General features: G+C 37.8%; 1 protein-coding gene across 2 annotated transcripts in view; it reads right to left on the reverse strand.

Moving 5' to 3' along the window:
- Positions 1–443: 443 nt before the first annotated feature.
- NHS (Nance-Horan syndrome (congenital cataracts and dental anomalies)) overlaps positions 444–24,775 on the reverse strand; it is a 96,446-nt gene continuing 72,114 nt past the window's right edge. The window contains exons 4-9 of one of the 2 annotated variants that reach the window (XM_014548028.1): positions 20,367–20,429; positions 18,143–18,335; positions 15,305–15,436; positions 10,339–13,317; positions 9,699–9,825; positions 444–4,544 (exon numbers count right to left, since the gene is read on the reverse strand). In XM_014548028.1, coding sequence (XP_014403514.1) covers positions 3,935–4,544; positions 9,699–9,825; positions 10,339–13,317; positions 15,305–15,436; positions 18,143–18,335; positions 20,367–20,429 — 4,104 coding nt within the window. In that variant the 3' untranslated portion in view covers positions 444–3,934. The remainder of the gene's footprint in view (positions 4,545–9,698; positions 9,826–10,338; positions 13,318–15,304; positions 15,437–18,142; positions 18,336–20,366; positions 20,430–24,775) is intronic. The other variant, XM_014548029.1, reaches the window with a different exon arrangement.

Genomic DNA, 24,775 nt, shown 5'->3' on the forward strand with positions numbered 1-24,775 from the left:
AGTAAGCAAAGCACTTAGAACACTATCTGGCACATGAATTTGCTATGTTATAAAGATTGCATGACATTATTTAGTCGCATATTGTCTTATATATATCGAGGCTGCCCATCTTGGGAAGAAGGAACAGTGTGGAACAGTCTGAGTACTTATCAGAAGTAAAGGTGAATATTTCAAAGTAAAGCCAGAAATCTTTTCCTAGCCCAGAGAGGGGCTACGGAAAAGTATATCCAACATTGTAAATGTGTTTTTTCTCTTCTCAAATACAAAGCAAGATTTGAGCCCATTGTAGAAACACTATTATTATTATTATTATTATTATTATTATTATGCTCATAGTTTTGCCATAGTAGTCTCCCCTCCTTTATGTCCAGTTCCGTATAAAATGCTTGTGTTTGTGAAACCCCAAGAATGCAGTTATATAACAATGAAGAGAGAAACCAATGTAATTGCAGTCACGTTTATTTGCAGTTTCAATACACACTTTCTAGGTAATCAAACTTTCCTGGTACATTTTTTAAAGGGGTTCACAATGAAACTGTCACCATTTTTACTAAAAATAAATACAAGACTTAAAGTGTTGCACAGCTCTAAAATATACAAAGGCTTGAATTGAATGTAAACGTTGAAAACATCTTACAAAAGAAACCATTTTTTGCAACAATTTAAAAAGTTCATATTTACAAATATTACAAAAATACAAAATGGATGCAAGTCCATAAACCATTGTCTTTTTGGCCAGCATGAATTGGTTCGAGTACCAAAATAGTGACACATCATAGTTTTAAATCTTTTTTGTCAGGATCTAGTTTTCTAAGTCAGCCACCACTGCAGCAAATGTACTCACTCACTGACCTTTGGCAAGAGCAAACAGTGTGTTTTGTTTGCTATAACTAGTCCATGTCCTCTACTTAGCCAAAACATAAAAAAAAATCAAAGAGTAAGGAAAAAAATTCCCCCACACAACATAGACATGTTGTATAAACCTAAAAGCACAAAAAATTAGCATCAGTGCAAACAACAGAAGAAAACTTGGATTGATGTTTTTTTTGTAATACCTAATGTGTGTACCCTGCTTCAAGATGGCAGTGATGTTGAAGACAGCCTCTAAATCTTGGTTTTATATACTATGTAACAAAGCCATGTAGAATATTCCAGATTACTAAGGAATTCCTTGCTTTTTTTTTTTACTCAGTTTGTTGCTCAATAGTATTTTCCACAGTGAATTTAAAATCTATCTTTATTTGGGGTTTTTTAAATCTATGAAATATAAAATAGAGAAACTCTGCTATAGATTTTTAGAGTAAACAAAATAAGTAAAACTATATTATAAGGGTTAGTTCTATGATCATTACATATAGAAGGTATCTTATTGCCTCACAATTCAAGTCAATATGTATTTTAAGCTATACATGGTACCATTACTTAAATTAATGTCAATAATTAAAAGGTGACATATTTATTAAAGCCAATTCATGTTTCTATTCAAGATTTAGAATCACTTTTAAAGCCCACATACATTTCTTAACACTTAAAAACCCCCTAACTACACAAAGCCATACTGCAAACGAACTGCTTTTATGAAAATTACAAAAGATAACCTATTGTGACTGGAAATGACTGTTTCTTACCACATTTGTCTAAAAACTTTATTTTTTAAAATTTTGCCAAGTGTACTTTTCAAAGCATGAGAAAAAGATATTCATGTTCCCATGTGGTGTCAAACCATGTTGGTTTTCTTAAGTCATGGGTTCCAATGAGAAATGATGGTACATTTTTTTCAAACCCCAAACATATTTCTTTTAATAAAAAGTATAACATTTCATAAATGTTCAAATGTACCCTTTACCAGGTAGCTTATCTATCCCAGCCCAAGAGCGTGCGTGTGCACGCACGTGCACATGCACACACACATACACATTCTCCCTCCTCTACCCCGCCACCCCCAGCACCTATTTTACATACAAGGATGACAAGAAATTAAGTAACACAATTTGATAGTGAAAACAAATAGTAGAAGCCAGACTTGTTCTTTTTTTCCAGACAAACAAACAAAAAACACCCAACAGCAATCAGATTCTCTAATTCTCAATCTGTAACATCTTAGAAAGTGTTTCTTTTGAAATACAGCATCTTCTTAGACCAGGTTTCCCCCTTCATATTGCATGAATGAAATCAAAACCACACCCCCTTTTTTCACACATCCTACTTTCCCAAATACCACTTGCATAAGCTTAAAGCCAGACGCATATCAATTTCTTGGTAACTCTGGTATGTTCTATCATTCTAATTGCATTCTATTCTTTTATAGGCCATATCCCTCCTTAGTTCTCTCCACTTGCTACCTTTTCCCATTCAAACCATATTCTAAATATATAACTACTTATATTTCTGACATTTCAAACATTAACATCAGTTCATGTTAAAATCAGAGGTGTAAAAACTATTTGCAGATTTCAACTTGTAACTACATTTTTTTTCCATTTTAAGACAAGAAAATTCAAGTAATTTCAAGTAATTCAGCTTGTTTCCCTGCCTTCATTTTTTATCAGAGCATTTACTCTGACATTTCCTTTCCCACCCACCACCCCTCCCCTTTTGCCATCAAGCAGATATAGTAAAATCAGACAAAAACTCAGGTGTATGTAGCATTGTGAACCAGAGCTGTCCCCCATTCCCAGCTTAACAGTGAATATAAATAATGCATATACACATACCTATTTCCCAACTACATTGTTCACAGTGTCATTTCTGTTAATTTTTAGGTAGCACAAATCTCATCAGCACAGAGAGAAGCTTCACTGAAAACTCATTGCAGGTATTTACTGATAAATCAACAACTCTGTAGCATGCTTGTTTTATTTTTGTTAGTTAAAGAACCTGGAACTAATTTCTAGACTGTTTAAGGAGTTTTAAAATTATAGTCATTCGATTATGACTTTTTATGTCTCTGGGAGCCTAATATAAAACATAATCTAAAATTAACTAGTTTTCCCTGCTCATTCTCTTTAAAGCAATTCATTGAAAAATTAAAGTTTAAAGGACACTGTCAAATGCTGTTGTTCAGGGCTTTGTATTGAGAATGATGATTTCTCTCATTGATTAAAAAATCAAAAGCATGCTTTTCATTCTGTCCAAATTACCATATGGCTAATCATAGCCACATGATTATTACTATTAGCTTGTTTGGTGCTGCAATTTGTCACAAAAATAGGTCTGAATTCCTTATTTTAAATTAATCACATTTCAGTATATGACCTCAAGATTTCCTTTATTTCACTAGTTTAAAATTCATATATGAGGTTTATCACGCAGAAATCATATTGGTGGACATTTAAATATGGTAATTAATATGAAAATGGTATTCACAGAATACAATTATTACACTTTATCTGTTATGTTCTATAAACAGTTGGTGTGCAGTAGATAATTGGCCACATGTCCACTTGTCATTGATAAATCTATTTACACATTTTTATCAAAAATATGGTATTTACATGTGTGTAGTTCTTTCTTCTAAATTTTGCTTTAGTTCATTTTAATGTAAAAAAATACCAAACCTCCAGAGTAATTTCATCTTTTTAAGAATTATGACAGTGAGGGTTTTCTTTTCTGAATAGGCAGCTCTGGGAAAATTGTTTTCTAGGTTTCATGAAAAGCAGACATTTTAAAATTCTATGTTATCAAAAAGAATGGCATTGAGTAAATCAAACTAAGCTAAAGAAAAATATGAAAGACAGTGCAGCTACTTAAAACATGGAAAATAATCAAGAAAGACCAAACCACCTTCTGTTTCCCCAGCAAATATTTAGGAATTCATTGGTAGTAAGTGATGGTACCCTGTGACATGCTGACTTCTCCCTAGCTTTCTGTTCTATTCCCCCATACTCATAGACTAAGGGTTTTGGCCTTTGATAGCCAGTCTGGCACGGGCTACCTATGTTGAGCTCTGAGAGGATCGGTCATCATGCGGGCTCCCATCGGAATTTTCTGTCTCCCCCTCAGAGATGGCCTGCATGGGCGCATTGTACAGCCTGCAGCGGACACTGTAGCGGCTGCTGCTGGCCACAGGAGGAGCCCGAGAACGTCCAACCCTTGCTGATGCTGAGGTGGCAAAGGTCTTCGAGGAAAATCCTTCTGAATTAACTCGTGGGGAGCATGGAGAGAGTGGGGACAATGCCTCGGCCCCAAGTGTCCCCTGATGGGCCTCATGGGTGCTTTGGGGAGACTCGGCTGTGAGCTCCCCAGGAGGTTTAGGCAGGATGGGACTCTTCAGAATCTCAGTAGCAGACATGCGATAACTGGAATCCGAACGACTGCCTTTCTTGAGGAGTAACAGCTTAAACTCTTCATTGGATGTGTTGGACTTTTTAGCATTTCGGTAGATAAGGCCAGGAGACCTCTGGCTGTTGGCGGTGGTCACATTGCTGTTGGGTGAAGTGACGGAACCAGTGCTGCTACTGCTACTGCTGCCAAGGGAAGCTCTTGATTTGCTTCGAACAGACATGTCCCCAGAATCTTTTCTTCCAAGTACTTTCCTTTTAGACCTTTTAAGAAAAGGAAGAATCTCAGTTCAGTTACATTTTTATGAAACTGAAAGTGTTAAGTCACGTTTACACATCTCCTTAAAGAGAATTTTGGTGCACCCTATCTGATTTGGTTACTATGTATTAGGGCTGTGGAGATGAGGAGTAGGATACAGTCCTTACCCTTGTAGCACTTACAGTTGGAGGGAAATTATCTGATAACCATTGGACACAAATTAGATTTTGGAAATGACTATTTCAAATAATGACTAATGTGGAGGCTAGAGGTTCCAGAGGAGGACTTATTGGGATATTTTAGTATAAGAAAATACTGCTGTCTGACTCTTGGTTAGAGTGTAGACAGTGAAGAAGTGTAGCTTTCTTTTATTAAATCTCTCTCTCCAATACAGACAAAATGCTTTGATATTTGATATTCCAATGAATACCAGAAGAGCAAAGTAGATGGAACTGTGGATGAGACAGGTTTAGCTATAGGTTGCTGGTTTACAGGCTTGGGTGATGGAAATGTGTGTCTGTGTGTGTGTGGAGGGGGGAGGGAAGGTCTTGTGTGCATTATACTATTCGATCTGCTTTTTAAATTAAAAAATTCTTACATGACTTTTTAAGTAAGTTAATCCATTCTGGGGCTGCAAATAACGTTATCCATAGCTGCTTAGGAACATCAACAGTGTATTAATCAGTGAACCAACTTTCTATAAGGAGCTGAAAACCTAGACCACATCTGGATCTCTTAAAGCTTTGTACACTGTAAGTTATCAAGAAAACAAAACCATTCTTAAGAAGATACAAATAAATGGGTGCAAATATTGTGCTAATGGACAGGAAGGATTAACTTCTTTAAAATGTACTCACCCAGCCAGCCTGGTTCAGTGGTTGAGTGTCAACCTATCAACCAGGATGTCATGGTTCCATTCCCAGTCAGACACATGCCCAAGTTGCAGTCTCAATCCCCAGCGTGGGGAGTGCAGGAGGCAGCCAATAAATGATTTTCTCTTATAATTGATGTTTCTTTCTCTCTCTCCCTCTCCCATCCTCTCTGAAATCAATAAAAAATATTTTTGAAATGTCCTGGCCAGTGTTTCTAAGTCGTTAGAGAATTGGCCCCATGCACAGAAGGGTTGCCAGTTCAATTCCCAGTTAAGGGCAAGTACATGGGTTGCAGGTTTGATCCCCAGCCCAGGTCAAGGTGCATGTGGGAGGCAACCAATTTATGTCTCTCTCTCTCTCTCTCTCTCTCTCTCTCTCTCTCTCTCTCTCTCTCCCTTCCCTTCCTCCACACTCTCTGAAAAAAAAAATCAATGGGAAAAATATCCTCAGGTGAGGATTAATAACAACAAAAGTTGTCCCTACTACCCAAAGCAATCTGTAGGTCCAATGCAATCCCTATCAAAATACCAGTGGCATTTTTCACAGAACTAGAACAAATAATACAAAATTTTATATGGAATCACAAAAGACCCCCAAATAGAAACAGCAATCTTGAAAAAGAAAAACTAAGCTAGAGGTATCACACTATCTGATAGCAAGCTATTCTACAACTCTATAGTAATCAAAACAGCATGGTACTGGCATAAACAGAAACAGAGATCAATGGAACATAATAGAGAGCCCAGAAACAAACCCATACCTAAATGCTCAATTAATCTATGGCAGAGGAGACAAGAATATACAATGGGGTAAAGACAGTTTTTTCAATAAATGGTGTTGGGAAAACTGGACAGATAGATACAAAAAAATGAAACTAGACTACCTTCACACCATATACAAAAATAAACTCAAAATGGATTAAAGACTTAAATATGCGACCTCAAACCATGAAATTCCTAGAAGAAAACATAAACAGCAAACTCTCTGATTTGCTCTTGAAAGGAAACCATCAACAAAACAGACAACCTACGGAATGGGAGAAGATATTCACCAATGATACATCTGATAAGGGGTTAATATGCAAAATTTACAAAGAACTCATACAACTTAATACCAAAACAATAAACAATCCAATTTAAAAAATGGGTAGAGGGCTTGAATATACATTTATCCAAGGAGGACATAACGATGGCCAATAGACTTATGAAAAGATACTCAATGTCACTAATCATCAGAGAAATGCAAATTAAAACCACAATGAGATAACACCTCACACCTGTCAGAATGACCACCATCAATAAATCAGTAAACAAGTGTTGGTAAGGATGTGGAAAAAAGGGAACCCTCATGCACTGCAAATTGGAATTTTGGAATTGGTGCAGCCACTATGGAAAACAGTGTGGGCATTCCTCAGAGAATTAAAAATAGAACTACCTTATGACCCAGCAATTCCACTTCTGAGTATTTATCTGAAGAAATCCAAAGCACGATTTTGAAAAGATATACACATCGCTATGTTCATTGCAATGTTATTTACAATAGCCAAGATATGGAAGTAACCTAAATGCCCATCAATAGACAAGTGTATAAAAAAGCTGTAGTACATATATGCAATAGAAAATTATTTGACCATAAAAAAGAATGACACATTACCATTTGCGACAACATGGATGGAACTATAGGATATTATGCTAAGTGATATTAGTCAGACGCAGAAAGACAAATGCCATACGATTTCACTTATATGTGGAATCTAAAGAACAAAATAAATGAACAAACAAAACAGAAACAGACTCATATACAGAAAACAACCTGATCATTTCCAGATATAAGGGAGACTGGGGAGCTGAGTGAAAATGTGAAAGGATTAAGAAGCACAGACTCACAGTTAGAAAATAGTCATGGGAATGTAAATTACAACATAGGTAATATAGTCAATAATACTGTAATAACTCTGTATGGTGCTAGGTGGGTACTAGATTTATCAAAGGATCACTTCATAAGTTATGTAAATGTCTAACCACTATGCTGCACTCCTGAAACTAATATAATATTGAATGTTAACTGTAATTGAAAAAAATAAAAAGAGCCTGGCCATTGTGGCTCTGTGGTTGAGGGTCAACCTATGAACCAGGAGGTCAAGATTCAATTCCCGGTCAGGGCAAATGCTTGATCCCAAGTAAGGGGTGTGCAGGAGACAGATAATCAATGATTCTCTTTCATCATTGATGTTTCTCTCTCTCTCTCCCTCTCCCTTCCTCTCTGAAAACAATAAAATATATTTTAAAAGAAAGAAAAAATACAAAATACACAAGTTATATTATAATATGTGTTTATTATACATGGGAAAAATATGAAGGAATAGACTCCAAATTTAATGGCAGTTATTTTAGAATGACTGGATTTCTATTTCTGTGTTAAATATTTCTTTCAAGTTTGAATTGCATTGCATTCGCAAGAAGAACAAGGAAATATTAAAAAAATACTTTCCCTTCAAAAAAACAACACAAAATTGTTCTTGTCACTGTGTTGCACATACATACATACATACTAAACAAATGCTAACCTAGATTTAAAAAACTTAGTAAGTCTACCAAACCTAGGTACCCATCATATTTATCTTGATAAGTAAACCAGTGTACATTCTGTGAATCTTCAGCATGACTGAGCTCATTGATAAGTATTCTAGAAATCCATAGGGTAGAGAAAATGTCAGTTTTGCAATTAGAGACCAGCCTTATTTGGGTTCACTGAAACCTTTGTGGTTGTTATCTTGTGTATGCCAGTGTCCAGGGTAGGAGTTTCAAGCTAACATTTATTTTAGCATCTATTATATTCTAGATACTAAAATGTTATTTTATCATCAAAACTGAGAATGTGAACTCTAAGTCTCTCCATTTCCAGTAAAGGAATAGATAAGTACAGAGGTTTTAACTGACTCAAGACTGGTTAAGAAGTGGCAGCACTGGGATTCAATTCCAGGTCTTTTTTACTCCACTACTTACTTTGTGTCCACTATTCCAGACACTAGCATTTGGTTCTTTGGGGTAAGAGTTTGTCTCTTTAACTTACATAGCATCTTAGTAACTTGTCCTAAGGTTGAAGATAAAGTGGGGTGAGAGGAATATAATTGGAGCTTAGACTACACACAGGGCCAAAGAAAAATAAACTAATGACTCTTCACACTCTGAATGTAGAAGTGTGCCTGCTAGGGTATACACAGAAGGCATTTCTGATTGACTCCTTTCAAAAAGTTGTTAAAGAGTTGGCTCCTTCTTTATAAGAGAATCACACCAAGAGAAAACCCAAGTTCCCTTAAAAAAGTAGAATTCTGGGTGATACAATGGTAAGCTTCTTGCAACAACTTGCTTCAGAGAGTATTACTTCATGAAGTAGAAAAGATAGTCCCCAAGATTTTTCCCTTGGGAATCCCATATAAGTCACTGAGGCCTAGTGGGAGAAAGTAGTCAGTTATGAAAGGAGTAGGCACACTATGATTGGGTAGCTCAGTCTGATATTGGTTCAGTTTCCAAAGGTTAGTTCCTGTTCTGTTCTTCAGTCACAGGTTGTAAGTATTCTTGCCAATACGGGCACTGACCACAAGGATGCAGGGGAAGGATGAGAGAATGTGAAAGGGCAGCATGGACACAACACTGTCCTAAATAGCAGCCTAGAGTACATCCCCTGTTCAGGGGATATGGAGCATTCATTTTAGAGAAGGCCAGTGTTATTAAAGAAATTTAAGTTTTAGGAAGAGAGGGAAAAGGGGAGCAGTGGTTAGTTGTTCTGAGCTATGATATGAGTAGGTTTTAATACACTGTTGTCTCAAATTTGGGGCTCTGTTTAGTGAATTAACTTACAATTTATCTCTGTTTATATAGGATTACAGCTTTGAGCATATTTTTTAGAAAAGATATTATTTAAAACCAGAGATTGCACTAGAGTTTGAGATTTCACTCTAAGTTACTTAGCCACAAATAGTTTTCAAATAAAAACTTGTTCCAGAATATCTTTCCTAGGGAAAACAAACAAACAAACAAAAACACCTTTCCTCAGCATTTCTTATGAAAGTCTCTCAATTGAAGTCAATCTAACGATATATAAAGACTCATATTTCCCAACTTAAATACAAGTCTATCAATTTGATTTGGAAAAATATTTCTTTGCTGGATTTAGTGGGTGTTTTTTGTTGTTGTTAAATATACTACAACTACACAAGGCTTTCCCATTATTTGCATTTGATGTGAAGTACCATAAGAAGCAAAACCTTTCATATTGTTGTCTCACCTGTGAATGACTGCAAATAAATCCTCAGTTGTTCGAGGTTTGTTTGGAGATACAAACACACCTTCCACTTCAGTCTGAGAGTCTTCATTAAGTGGTGAAATCATAGAGTCATCACTTGGTGACGATTCTTAAATTAAGAACAAAAGCATCTTTAGGAGAAAGTTACCGCATACTGCTGTGCTTCGCTAACTCAAGGAAAAAATAACCTTACTGACATTTTTAAAATGAGAGCTATATCTGTCATTCCTTAATCCATCAATAGTAAAAGGTTTTATCTCAATTGTCTTAATAAGGGAAAAGAAATCCCTAGCCGGCTTGGCTCAGTGGATAGAGCGTCAACCTGTGGACTGAGGGATCCCGAGTTCGATTCCAGTCAAGGGCACATGCCCGGGTTGTGGGCTCGATCCCCAGTGGGGGGCGTGCAGGAGGCAGCCGATCAATGATTCTTTCTCATCATTGATGTTTCTATCTCTCTCTCCTCCCTTCCTCTCTGAAATCAATAAAGAAATATATTTAAAAATAAGGGAAAAGAAATAATGGAGGGATCCCAACACACAGGGCTGTACCACATTATGGGGAATGTAAGAAAGAAAAAATTCAGGAAGTACCATGAGACTCCTTTTCATAGGGACAAACTGACCTTTCAATGAAACCTCATCCATACTTCCTTGGGTCTCCTCTGCTCCGCTGTTATCAGAGGCACTTTTGGCTGAAATACCTGAAGCAATATTTTCCTGCTCTGAACATTTTTCAGGGCATGAATTTACAGTTGATAGCTCTGCTTCATAGCTGATATCCCCAGGCACTTTGTCATGATAGCGGCTCATCCCAAGTTGATGCTTAAGTTGATTGCTTATGTCTGTGGCTCTAGTTGGTGAATTTGATTGAGATGTGAGCACATCCATGGACTCAGGATGTACAACTTCCTCCTGCTCTACAGAGGATGCCTTTTGGACCTGTGCAAGGATTCCATCTGGACCAGCTCCATATTGTAGTAGTTTACCATCCAAATCATTTGAGCGGGCAGCAGAGACCCTTTGAAATCCTTCTTTGGGAAAGTCACAATTTTTACTTGGTGTGTTTTCTGGAATAGGCTCACTCTCCATATGTATTTGGTCTTTTATGGCACTTGAATCTAGAAGATTGCTACCAGCTGAGGTTACTGTTTCTGGATCACAATGATTCTTTACATCAAAAGCATGTTTTTTTCCTAACTGTAGTTTATCTGGTCCCATCTCAACTGAAGAGGAGTCAAAAAAGGACAATATGGTGTCTTCAGTGGAGTACTGGCGTGATATTGATTTCTTAGCTGTATGTGGCCTAATCTTACCTGGAGATAGAGCAGCCATTGTGAGAGTGCTTTGCTCTAAGTAGGGGTGTTCCATATTATTGCCTTCTTTTTGCTTAATTTCTTCAGACTTGCTGATGGACCTAAGGTTAACAGATCTCAGGACTGTTGGTGTAATTGCAAGGGATGGTGGAGGATTTGACCTCAGTGTTTCCCCTACTGTATTCTGCTTATTATGACTAAAAACATGCAATGGGTTACGGTGGTGAAATGGTTTATTCAAGACATGAAGAGCACTTAGGTCAAGATGGGTAGGAGGTATAATTGGAAGTTCAAGGTCTTTACTTAGTGATAGAGCTCCATCTTTTAAAGAAGGTTGCTGTAGTGAGGATTTCCTTTCTGGGACTTTCGGTTTTCTTTTGCTACCTCCAGGAGACAATGGACCAGAAAAGAAAGCTGTAGGGAAAGAGGATGTTGGTGTTTCAGACTGGCTTGAGTAGCCACTTGATGGAGATGCCAAGCCAGCTAACTTTTCTGGTGAAGCCAGTTTAAACTCATTGTCAACAGAAGGAAGGGATGGAGTCGTGGCTCTTGATTCTGACTGGGATGTTTGGGATTCAGAGCTCTCTGGAGATTTGATGCATTCAATAACTGTGGTACCCGTAGCAGTGCTTGAATTAGATAAAGATCTGTAGGGATCATTTGTTTTCAAGTCATTTAGAAGCCAGAGGTCTGTATAGTGAGTTGATTCAGCACCTTCATCTTTGAATGGTGGAATATCTGAAGTGTCTAACTGAGATTCTTTACTACCATGTTCATCCTGGTTAATCCAGGAAGGTTCTTGCTTGGTGGAAATATTGGTATTTTCCATTTGAGAAGGCGTGTTGGAGAAATCAAGAGGCAACTTCATTTCCCTGGAACTGTGAGGCAGGAGCTGGCCACTGCTAATCTTTGGTTCTTTCTTTTCAGAAATGTCTGCATTTCCATCAAATTTCCTCAATGATGAGCTCCTTTTAGGTGGGGTCGGCTTTGCCTTTGGTTTCCTGAAAGAGATGCTTGGTCTCCCCTGCCTCCTGTGATCTAAGTAGTCCTGCCAGGCACAGTCTGGAAGAGTAGGAGGAGCTCCAATGCCCTGGCCATTCTCTGGGCTCAGGGCTGCATAGTGGCAGACATAATTCTTACTACCTTTGAGACCACAGTCAAAGTGCATGGAGGTGTAGTATCCTTCTGTATCCACTGAAAAGTGAGAGCTAGTGTCAGCTTTGTCTGATGGAGACTTTTCCAGAAAGCTGTCATATGTGGCCATGCTTGTGAAGCTTGGACAGCCCAAGCTGTCTGCCTTGGGGCGCTCAGGACTAAAATCATGGTGGCAGGAGGCATCATGATGGTGGTGTAGGTAATTCCACTCACTGTCACTTGTGTTGCTATTATTGGGGTCATCCAGGAGATCTGCCACAGTGGAGGTAAAGGAGTTTGCCCGGTGGCCTCTCACTTTATCCAAGTGGTCATTGTACTGCTCTGTCACGAAGACACTGGCATCCTCATTAGCATGAGGGGCTGTGTTTAGTGACAACTCTGAATCACAGTGTGAAGAACCAGTGAGGGGGGGAGAAGCTGCAGGAGGGATTGTCTCTGAGGTCTGTGAGGGGCATGTGGAGCTGCTCCCACTCCAGTTGCCACTGGATGACTGGTGGTCGTCTTTCTGGTCCATGTGGCTGCTGAGGAGGACACCAGCTGTGGAGATGCAGTGGATGGGGCTCCCAAAGGTGTCTGAGTTGGAGGAGATGTCACAACTTCCAGAGTCAGCAGCCATTCGGGACAGACGTGACCTCCCTCTCTCACTTAACTTGTGCTGGGGGCTGTGGAGATGTTGAGAACAGGCCAGATCCAAAGCAGGCTGGTGTTCCTGGGCACTTGGGCTGCTGGGGGCCTCACTGCAATCATTAGGGATTCTTTCTTGATCACCCACAAAAGGCTCTCCCTCTTCATATGCTGAGGGTTTAAGACCAACTTTGGGCTCACCATCTCCACCTCTATTGCCCTCTCGGGGAAGGCTCCGAGATCTTGTGCGGCTACTCACTGCAGTTGTAAACATGGCATCACCTTTGTCTGCCAATGCAGAAATGTTGCCTGCCGAATGTGAAAGAGAAGCTGCAATACTTTGACCCCTTTGAGCTCTGATTCTCCTTCTGGATGGAGCAGCAATCAAAATGTCCTCAGTTTGGCACTCAGAGTCCCTGGTTCCAGACCTCCTATTGACAGTGTTGGAAGGGTCTGGATTTGTGTGCACAATCACATTCCTTTCTCTGGCCACGGGTGATTCATCTGAGTCTAGGGCACATGGAAAGCATAGTGAGATATTTTTTTCAACAGCATACTAAAAGACATTCTGAGAAATACCCACAAATCTGGGTGCTGGCATGTGCATGTTGGAGCTTTTTCCTAAAGACAATATCAGCATAAAAAATTAGGAGGCCTGGACAGTATGGATCAGTTGGTTGGAGCATCATCCCGTGCACTGAAAAGTTGCTGGTTCAATTGCCGCTCAGGGCACATACCTAAATTGTGGGTTCAACTCCCAGTGAGGGGGAGTATGGAAGGCAAATGTTGATGTTTCTCTCATACATGGATTTTTTCTCTCTCTCTCCCTCCCCCCCTCTCTCTAAAATCAGTAAAACATATCCTTGGGTGAGGATTAAAATAAAAATAGAAAGTTAAAATGCTTTGGGGAATCTCTGTCTCTGCCACCCCTCTCTCTAGATATAATTATAGATTATTAGATAGATTTAGATACAGATATGCACACACTATATATATGTATGTAGTATATATATATACTAAGATAAGATATACTTTTAGATCTTTTGTTAATTCTCTTTCTTCAATATCAAATTACTTTGTCCCAAATTACTTTGTCTTTTTTTTTCAAACTAAAGTCCATTTTATCTTCTTGGCCACTATTCATTTTTTAATTTTTTAATATAAACATAATGAAATAAAATATTAGAATTCACTATCCTATGTAATAAAAGCCTAATATGGTAAGTGTCTGGTCGTTGGTTGTCTGTTCAACCAATCAAAGTGTAATATGCTAATGATATGCTAAGGCTGCTAAACAGCTTGCTATGATGTGCACTGACCACCAGGGGGCAGATGCTCCGACCAGTAGGTTAGCTTGCTGCTGAGGTCCAGGCAATTGGAACTGAGCGAGACAGGCTGGACATACCCTGGAGCCCTCCCGCAGTCCCTCCCTGGCTGGCCAACCTCCCGCATCCCTCCCCGGCCCAATTGTGCACCGGTGGGGTTCCTAGGCCTGGCCTGTGCCTTCTCGCAATCCAGAACCCCTCCGGGGGGGGGGGGTCGGAGAGCCAGTTTTGGCCCGATCCTGCAGGCCAGGCCAAGGGACCACACTGGTGCATGAATCCGTGCACTGGGCCTCTAGTAAGAAATAAAAGTCTTATTTACAAGGGATGATACACTAATCTTATATAATAAAAGCCTAATATGCAAGTGTCTGACCATTTCTTTGACAGTTTGACCAGTCGCTATGATGTGCACTGATCACTAGAGGGCAGATGCTCTGACTAGTAGGTTAGCTTGCTGCTGGAGTTTGGCCAATTGGGACTGGGCAAGAAGGGCTGGACAAGCCCTGGAGCCCTCCTGCAGTCCCTCCCTGGCCCTGATCGTGCACTGGTGGGGTCCCTCGGCCTTTGCCCTCTCACAATCTGGAACCCCTCAGGGGATGTCTGCAGGCCAGGCCGAGGGACCCCACCAGTGCACAAATCTGTGCACCAGGCCTCTAGTAATAAACATATGAAGAGATATCCTAAACACATTGAACAGAAAATAATAGGAAAAATGTCATCAAGAATATCATGTTATCATTATTCAATATTTAATTGAGTATCCTTGAAATTTACCTTTTTAATTATTAATGTCATAAAAGCATCTCTTCAAATAAAGGTATACTTTTAAAAATGAATCTTCATTGAACCTCGTTACTTTATTTATAATTTCCGCCTTAATAAAGCTTTTAAAAATTAGCAAAACTAACTGAAATATAATTTCAACCATAAGACCTGAATGTATATGCCTAAATCTATAAGGTCAAACCTTCTCAGTCAAAAAAACAGAGACTTAAAATGCCATACCACCTGGCTTGCTGAACACAGGACAAATAAAAATCTTTTCAAAACCTTTACAAGTTACAGGGTTGACTTTTTCAAAGGAAGCTGATTAAAGGTTAGGTGGTTTCTATTTCATCTCCTTAAAATCGGCACCCAACAGAATGTTAACCATTAATAGTTTTATACCACACCTATTTCTTGTTGGACTCTTCTAGGGATACCAGAGATGGTTTTCCTCCTCCTCAGTTTTCGTCTCCGCTGTAGTACAGATTGTGAATGAACAAGAGAGCAGCGTATACTAGCTTCTCTGTCAAAACCAACTCCTGCAACCCACAAATAAATCTCATTAGCCTTTAGAAATTGCAAACACATTTTCATTTGCTTGGAACACAGTGATATTTATTGAAGTAAAGGAAGAATTTGAATTAAGCCTATAAACAAATATAAGGGAGCCCTTATTCAGCTCTTATTTAAATTATGCTGCAGTACATTAAGCTTTACTTCTGAATGCAGCTCTCCACAACAGCTTGAACTGCCAAAATTAACAAGAAAAGTAGGAAAATCAAAAGTAAAAGGACATAAAAATAACATCAAAGAATAACCCTCATATACAAATGATGCTTTAAGGACTTAAACCTTTAGTTACTACTATTTACTGGTCTATTTCTGGGCTCTCTGAATCTGATATCTATACATAGTAGATCCAAGATGTTAACCCAAATTAGTTCAGCTAACATATCCTGACCCTTTTCTTCATTAAGTGCATCTTTGTAGTTTTCCTCTGTACCCACTATGCCCACCCCCTAAAACACACACATGCTGAGAGGAAACAACAGCCTAGAGATTTGTTTTTTAAATCATCATGTATAGTATATCAACATATGTGTAACTCCATCTATTGAAAAAAAATCCGCATTATTAACTGTTACACCTAGTAACTGTCTACTTTCTTCTACGGACTGAAATGGACACTTTTTGGTTTAGCACCAGTGTCTTATCACTATATAATAAAAATACAAGGCAGTCCTCAGTTCTGTACTTAAGTGGATCAACTATAAATAAAGCTGGAATTCCCAATATTTACAATGTGTCTGTTTGCTTTAGTAAATACAGGGGGCAGACCATGATACCTGTTAGTTTCTCTATCCATAACCACATTATTGACATAGTATATGCATTCCTATCCAGTCTAGAACACTGAGGAAGGAGGTAAAAACTTAAACTCCTCTGGCATAGGTATGCACCATGTATTTTTCAGAGTGAGCGTTGCCTCAGGAAGCCATGATAACAAAAGTGCTTTGGAATTTGATTGTCTCATCATTTATCCTGATTGTTAAGTATGGGGCAGGATGGCATGTTAAACCTTGTTGAGCTATATAATGAAGCAGTTTGAGTTTTGCTTAGCATCACAGTGACAACAGTTTCTAGAGCTCACTTTGAAAAATCTGTATGAGATATCACATGATGAATAATTACAATATTATTGGAGAATTTGTACTAATGGAATTTTTCTTTCTTAATTCCAAACAAAAATTAAAATCCTTCATTCTAATCGTAATAATTATAGGACACAGAGCATACAGACACAGACACTTTGTGTTATATGGGCATAATCAACAACTTGCTCAGTAAAGCTCTTGAAATCAACAGATAATCTAGACTTTAGTCTGAGCATTCCTGAAATAAAGCAGAAGGAAAGATCTTCCCCTTTCCTAAATCACAAGACCCATAATCAGAACTAAATTTGAAAACAAGATTTTACTTACAGTGCCATGAAGAAAGCAGGTGCTGCTAATAATCAGATGTCCCCAGAACTGAAAGTTAGTTTATGAGGATGCCAAAGTGATCCATTTGACAGCTGAACTCCCCTAATCCATCCCATTTAGATCATGGGGATCAGATACATATTCTGAGAATAATTTATTCTATAAATTGAATAGGTCATGAAGAAAATGAACCACCAGCTCACAGTCAGCTGACCAACTAGTACTCCTTTTTTTTATTTCAAGAAGGAAATAACTATGCCAAATACAAGGTCATCATTTGATCCCCACTTTATGTGAGAGAAATTTGAGTGGGGTTAATAATAGCTGTGTCCAAATTTCATCTCACATAACATGCAATCTGTAGTCATTTGATATAAGGGTGAAAAATCAGTCATAATATGGCCATTTTGAAATTTTAAATACAAAAATGTTAAAATATAACTATTAGAGAAGTTTCAAGAAAGCCCAATAAATAGGTCATTTAATTTCTATCTTTGAAAGTTAGAATATTTTATAACATTATTTTACTTACAAAGATTACCAGATCCAATTCTGGAATTTACAATTGCTGCCAATAAACTTTTCCAGAAAAGCCCGGACAGGCTTGTGTTCAACCTAGAGTCTAACTCTAGACTCTAGACTAATATTCACACTCTCAATACACAGGAGGAGGAAAGCAGAGTGCATAGAAGACAGGCTTTCTGGCTTTAGAGTAGAATTCAGCTTTCATCTATGAATCCATATATTTTTAGGTCAAAAATCCCTAAAATCGCTTCAGAATTCTAAACAATCTTTTAAACAAGCCTATCTTCATCCAAGGAAGCATGCAAACAGATTTTATACTTGGTCTACAGGATCATTACTTGCAGTTTTAGGAACCCAGGGTTTGCTGTTCTTTTTGTGTGTTTTTTTTTGTGTTTTTTTCCTGCTGTGCCATGCGTCATTATAATATGATTAATCACCACTGCTTTCTCCATTATTTCAGTCAGCTATGGCCAAAGAACTATTTGGTGAATTTTTGTTTCCAAAAGGAAACTGTTAATCATTTACATAACAAGGAGCCCAGTGAAACATATGCAAATTGATGTTCAAAGCCTGACAAAAGCATATTGAACATCTTCTGAGTTGTATTCTGTTAAAAAGGTATTACTTGTTCACAAAGCAGTATTCTTAATTAGTACCCCCAGCATCACAGGTTTTGAACACATTTACTACATAGAATATTCTGACCCAACTGCCCCTAAGAAAAGAACAGAACAATACCAGTGACATTGATGGGAATAATGCAAGAAGAAATCACTTGAGCATCTTGTTTCATCTTCTCCTCTGGTGTCGGGAGAGGTAGTGCTTTGCTCCAGTTGGTCTGCTTGTCCAGTGTGGAGGGGATATTGTGTACTGGGTTTTTCGGCCTCTGTCCTAACATGACATCTGTGTCTTCATCCTCCGGGGGATGGGACTGCAAATGTAGTACATTGGGACTCAACCATCAAGGTTTATATATCATCACACATATAAGGAATTTCACAGTTTAGTTAAGAAAGATTTGGTCAGAAATAAGCTTTTAGGTCAAAGGAAGAATTCATATAAATAGTAAACACAACTAATTGAAAGTTATAATTTTAATAATAAAGTGACACAAGAGGAAAAAGTAAGTTAAATAAACATGCTTTTCATGTCAAATGGAATTAAGACAAGAGACAAAGTAGCCAGAAATCCCCAAACTTCAATCTGAAGAAAAATGTAAGTCTCTAACCCAGTAAGAGGTAGATCTACTTTCTTGATATCCATCTTGCCATAAATTCCTATTGAAAGTCTTGAGAGCTCTAGATGCCTAGGGTCAAAAGGAGGAGATGATTTGGATGCCATTGAAACATTTTTGAAAATGTGCCAGAAAACCTGGAATCAGGAGACATTCCAGAACACATCATGTGAAGGACAAACCAACCTAACCTGAGAGACCGGATTAAAACACAAGGAGTTATTTTACTCCAGGACTATGGAGTTTGTGAATAACATTTAACAAACACTATATGCACATGGAAAAGCAAAAGTGAAGAATCTCCCCCCAAACAATAGTGAAAAATATAAATGGTGTTGGGGGAATTCAAATGGGTTTCTTTTTCAAATCTGGAAGAGTAAAACAGTCCTTATTTATTATCTTTCAGTTTTGCAGTGCTAAGCTTTTCTTCCAGCTGTGTAGTTAGAGGCCTTGACTTCTATAGGACATTTGAAAATTCTCCATCCAAACCTTTGATAGATATTAATATTGTCTGATTTGATTTCAGGTTTGGGTTCCTAGCCCAGATTATTAAAAAGGCTCCATCCCAATTTTGATTTCAGATTATTAAAAGACCTAGTTTCCACTACCGAACCTAGTTTTATGTCTTTCCATAATTTGGAGGAAGGCAGGTTTTGTAGAAAAAATAATTTTTCCTTTTGTTCCAGTTAGATTTTAATAATATTCTGTCCTAAAGTCAGGACCATTAAAAATTTTTCTCATCTTCATACTTGGAAGCATTATGCCCTGTTGACTCAGAGGATTTCACATATTGCCAAATGAACTGTTCTTAAGTCCCCTTAAAGAGAAGATTCCAGAGCCAGTTGTTTAAACTAAGCCCCAACATTTGCTTACCTTGTCATAGGTATCTTCAAAGCCCCCTAATACACCCAACAGGATAAGATCCCCGCTTTGAGAAAAATGTGTTTGCCATGAATGTTTTAGTAAAAACATTGCAACTTTCTTTCTCTCTTCAGCTTTTGTGCAGACTCCCAGGGAAGTGAAGTTGGAGCTCAAATAAAGTTGGAGGACAAAAGACTTTGTTTCCTAGGTAATTTCCAAAAAGAAAAAAAAAGTTTGGTGCATGCAGAAAGAGAGACAGAAAGAGACAGAGAGAGCACAAGAGCTGGAGAGAAACCCCCACCACCAATGGCCACATTTTGTAGGTGATTCCTTCCTTGAATAACAATGGACTGGGAAACAAAGAAAGAATAGTGACCTGACTGCAGGCTCTGATCAACAGCCAAAAGCACTTTTTATTTAATGGTGACAGAGACAATTGACTGCTAGAGGATCCTTTTGTCCTGTTGTCTGTTTTTTTTTATTATTATTATTTGAGAAGACGAACCTTTACAATTTTGATGAATATAAGGAAGTGGAATTTCTTTCCTCCGAATTACAAAGCCCAGGAGCAGTGTTAGGTGATGCTCTTGTTGAACAGAGCTTTATTTGCAACTTAGGGGTGTGTATGTGTGTGGGGAAGTAAATGGAAAGGAAAGCCAATTCATGGCATGGCTGTCTAAATTATAATTCAAGTTAGGAAATTTTAATTTTAATTCAAGTTAGGAAAATACCCACTTTTTAAATTGATTTAAAAGAGTATCTGTGTTAGTTAGAAACAACAGAGTTTGCCACAAAGTAAAGAGAAGAAAGTGGAAGTGTCTGGAGAAAGTGGGATAGGGTGCAATGGAATGTTTTCAGAACCAGTACCTTTCTACTCCATGGGGTCATGTGGCAACACTCAGTGGGGGAGGGCGAACGGGTGCTGTTAAACTATGAACATGAAATGCAAAAAAAAAGAAAAAAGAAAAAAATTAAAACATGCACACAACACACTGTATACCCTGGTTAAGACAAATCTATGATATTAATGAATGAATGTAATGGGATAACATCTTCCTTCCTCCCTTTTTCCTTCCTTCCATACTTCCTTCATCTTTATTTTATGAGAAGTAGCATAAATAGTGGTTAAGAGCACAGACTCTGGAGCTAGACCGAGTTCAAATCCTGGCTCTACCACTTATTTGCTACGTAACTGGGACAATTACACAACTCTTCTAAGATCAGTTTCCTCATCTGTAGGGTAGAAAAATAATAGTATCTACCCTCCAGGGCTGTTTTGAGGATTACATGAGTAAATATCATAATAGACTTAGAAAAGTCCTGGCACATAATAAGCTCTATATGTTAGAGTCAGCTACTACTATCACTATAATTATTATTATCCCTACTTTGTAGCTGTAAAGATCTGTGAAATTGTTTTTGAAATTGTAACTTTCTATCTTTTAGATTCCAATCCCATTTTCTAATTGGGAAAATAATGAATTATTTTCTTTCCTTAGAGTGAGTTTATTTTCATATGAACTACTTGGAAGAAAATTTCCTGTGTAAAAATTCCTCCTTTGGGCTGTTCAGAATTTATCTCTTCCTCATATTCATTGACTGTATTTGATGAGCATGTGACCTGTGCAGTCACACAGGACCCTGCACTGAGAAGGATCCCACACTTATTTCACAGCTGTCACTGTCTTGAAATTCTTAGTTTTTGAGTAAGGGGCCACATTTTCATTTTGCACTGGGACCCACAAATTATGTAGCCAGCCTTCTTTGGAGAATAATCTGGTAACCAGAATCCACTTTTCAGTATCTACTAAGATGTTAGAACTCTTTTTAAATTTTAAACCATGTCAGCGTTGGATTCAATTAGGCTTCTATTACAGCACTTTCCATGTAGCATGGCTTTAATGTAACATGAATTATCCCTGATGTGTCTTTTTTCATTTATTAAGTTAAAAATTCCTAGAGGTCAGGAGCTATATTTCATTTTCCTTTCAGTCTTTCATGATGCCAACAAAACTCCTCCTCATTGTAAGAGCTCTAACAAACTATTTGTAAACTTGAATGATACCAGCTCTGTGCTTTTTAACAGTGATGGGAAACCAAAATAAAGTAAGGGTCATACTCAAGATCTCAGGAGGAATCAGGTGCCACAGATTCCAAGAGAACTTACCATCTTAGTGCAAATAGGTGAAAACAAACAGAGGAAACCACAAGTAACCCTTGGTTCCATCGGTGGCATGGTACTGACTTATGCTGGTTCTAGTTATTCTTAAGCCACTGGCATGCATGCATTGTTGTTCATTAATTTTTAAGCAGAGCAAATGCCATCTCCTCAGACATAGTTAATTTTGATCTATATATTATTTAAGACAAATGATTTTGTAGGGTCTATGGCTTCCCCACTGAAAGTGATCATTTGATAGATATGGCATATGTGGCCTGAGTTCAGACACTTAACCTGGCTCTCTCATAAGAAGCAGTCACAGATAGTGATGTGCAGGTCACAGGTAAGACACTGGGGTATACAAAATAGAGAGCAAACTCATGGAAGTAAGAAAAAGGGAGCCTGACAGTAAAACCTACATGGTAAAGGAATTTGTTTCCAAGAAACCAAAGGCTTTGGTGTCTCATGAAAGGATTTCAAAAAGTCAAACAGCAGGAAACTGCAAGGTAGAAAACATATTAATGATATTAATATATTAACTTTGGTAACTTGTCTTAAATCTCCTAAGTCACTTCTCCTGTTGAGTATTTTTTTCAGGAGTGAGAGATGAGGAATGATTTTTCATCTGTTTGAAAAAACAACACCAAAACCCATCCCATTAAACAAGCATGGGGTAACACCTGGAAATGACTAAGGATAGTAAGTCCAGAGAGAGAAAGAGAGAGAGCTCAGACTGTTCAGTTTGGGTCATCAATATTAAGTCAAGGTCTCCGTGGGTTACACTCCACAGAATATTCCTTTTCAACTAATCATTCTCTTGATAGTGACTCCAACCTCCAGTTTGTGAAGGATGAAATTAGGTACTCTTGAGCTTGTCTGTGAAAGGATTATGTTCTTTGGTTCTACCCAGTGATGGCGAACCTATGACACGCGTGTCAGAGGTGACACGCAAACTCATTTTTTTGGTTGATTTTTCTTTGTTAAATGGCATTTAAATATATAAAATAAATATCAAAAATATAAGTCTTTGTTTTACTATGGTTGCAAATATCAAAAAATTTCTATATGTGACACGGCACCAGAGATAAGTTAGGGTTTTTCAAAATGCTGACACCCGAGCTCAAAAGGTTCGCCATCACTGACTAGATACAAGCACTTGAGTCCCTGCATATGGTCAGTTGATTTAGAGTATTTTGATTTATAATATTCAAATAGGCTATGGTTTTATTTCTGCCATGAATTAGTAACTGCCTTAATATAGTGTTTTAAAGCATCATCTTTCTTAGGTGTTTGGTCAAAGGAGGTAAAATTGTTCTGCTTAGAATTTTATGTGATGAATGCAATAATCAGTTCATAGAATCTTTTTTACTAAATTATCTATGAAATAAAACTGAAAAAGTACTGAAACCTCAGGGCATCTCTGCATGGCCCAGTTTGCCACTCCTTAATGGGTGCAGATGGATAAGGTTAGGAAAAGCTGCATGCTGATCATACTTGTATGCACTAAATTATTCTTTAAAGGCTCCTTTTAAATGAATCCTATTGCTTATTTTGGGTAAGACTTGTAAGGGCAGGAACCATTTCTTGTTCATAACTGTATTTCTACTGCCTCAGTAATACTCAATAAATATTTGTTGTACTGCTAACACCCCCATGTTCCTGGCATACGCAAGCAAAACAATCCTCTCTAAAGGAATAATATTATGTCCACATATGATTGTTTATGTCCACATATGATTGTTTAGTACAGCATTGTCAAAGTGAAAGATAACAAGGCAAGGAGGAGACAAGACAGCATGAGCAAGAAGCATACCGACAACAGATTATAGAAGCAGACCCATAGGGACTCCTGCTTTTGGAATTACCACTACATGCAGAAGTAGCAGTGAACTACCTTGGCTTGCCCAGAATAAGTGTGTGGAAAGATTATTAGACCACTCATTCATTCATTCATTCATTCAAGAGCATTTCTTTGATGAGGGTAAAAATCAGTCCCAGTGGAACAAATAAATTAAAAATAAAATCTCCCTCACGAGTATATGCATGCTCATTGCATAATTCTTTAGGCTTTTCTGTACTTTTGAAATTTTTCATAATAAAATGTTGGAGAAAAAAATGTCTCCTTCCTTTTCCAGGCTCCCATTCTGACCTTCCTACCACTGATTTTGAGAGGCTTCAGACTTTAAGTTGCACCATTTTAGAATCAGCCACTACCAATTATGCCCATCTTGTCCCTGACAAAAGATGCTTCTTTGATACTTTCACCCTATTCTTGTTCCTGCTGGCCTATCAGTTATACTCTCAAACCCTTTCCCTAGCTTCTCATAAATCTGCTTCAACAAAAGCTAGTTATAGTTATGCCGGATGTTCAGAACAAGAAATAATAGGCATTATACTCAAAAGCAGTCAAAGACATTTCTTTGGTGAATAACAAAATACATTTTCCAAACCCCAATATTTCTAGTGTTGTGTATAAGAAAAGTTCATTTCTTCACTTTTGTGGCTATTTCTCCAAAGATCTCAAGATTTTCCCCATCCTTTCTCTTGCTGCCAAAAGAAAAAACCATCCCTCTGCATTTTACTTTATTTTTGGTTTTATTTCATATACTGATGGGGTTTATTTTGTTTCAGAACTTTCCAAAAGACATCTGTTAAAATGTTGTGGGTATTCCAGCAGGAAATGTTTTGAAAAATTGGCTTTGGCTTGTGATCTAACTGATACCACATGGCACTTATAGCAGTCGACTTTCAGAGCTGATTTATTACTATCATGCTGTCTTAAACATGAAAAATATTTCTAGAGAATGGATGTTGTGCAAGAAAGCCCACTGCATGGGAGAACATATTTGCCAATGTTATCTCTGATAAGGGTTTAATCTCCAAAATTTACAGGGAACTCATACAACTTAACAAAAGGAAGATAAACAATAAAAAACAAAACAAAACAACGGGCAAAGGACATATATAGACACTTTTCGAAAGAGGACATACAGAAAGCAAAGAGACATATGAAAACATGCTCAAAGTCACTAATCATCCGAGAGATGCAAATCAAAACGACAATGAGGTACCATCTCACACCTGTCAGAATGGCTATCATCAACAAATCAACAAA

This window comes from Myotis brandtii, unplaced genomic scaffold (assembly GCF_000412655.1).
Source record: "Myotis brandtii unplaced genomic scaffold, ASM41265v1 scaffold490, whole genome shotgun sequence".
Classification (NCBI taxonomy): Eukaryota; Metazoa; Chordata; class Mammalia; order Chiroptera; family Vespertilionidae; genus Myotis; species Myotis brandtii.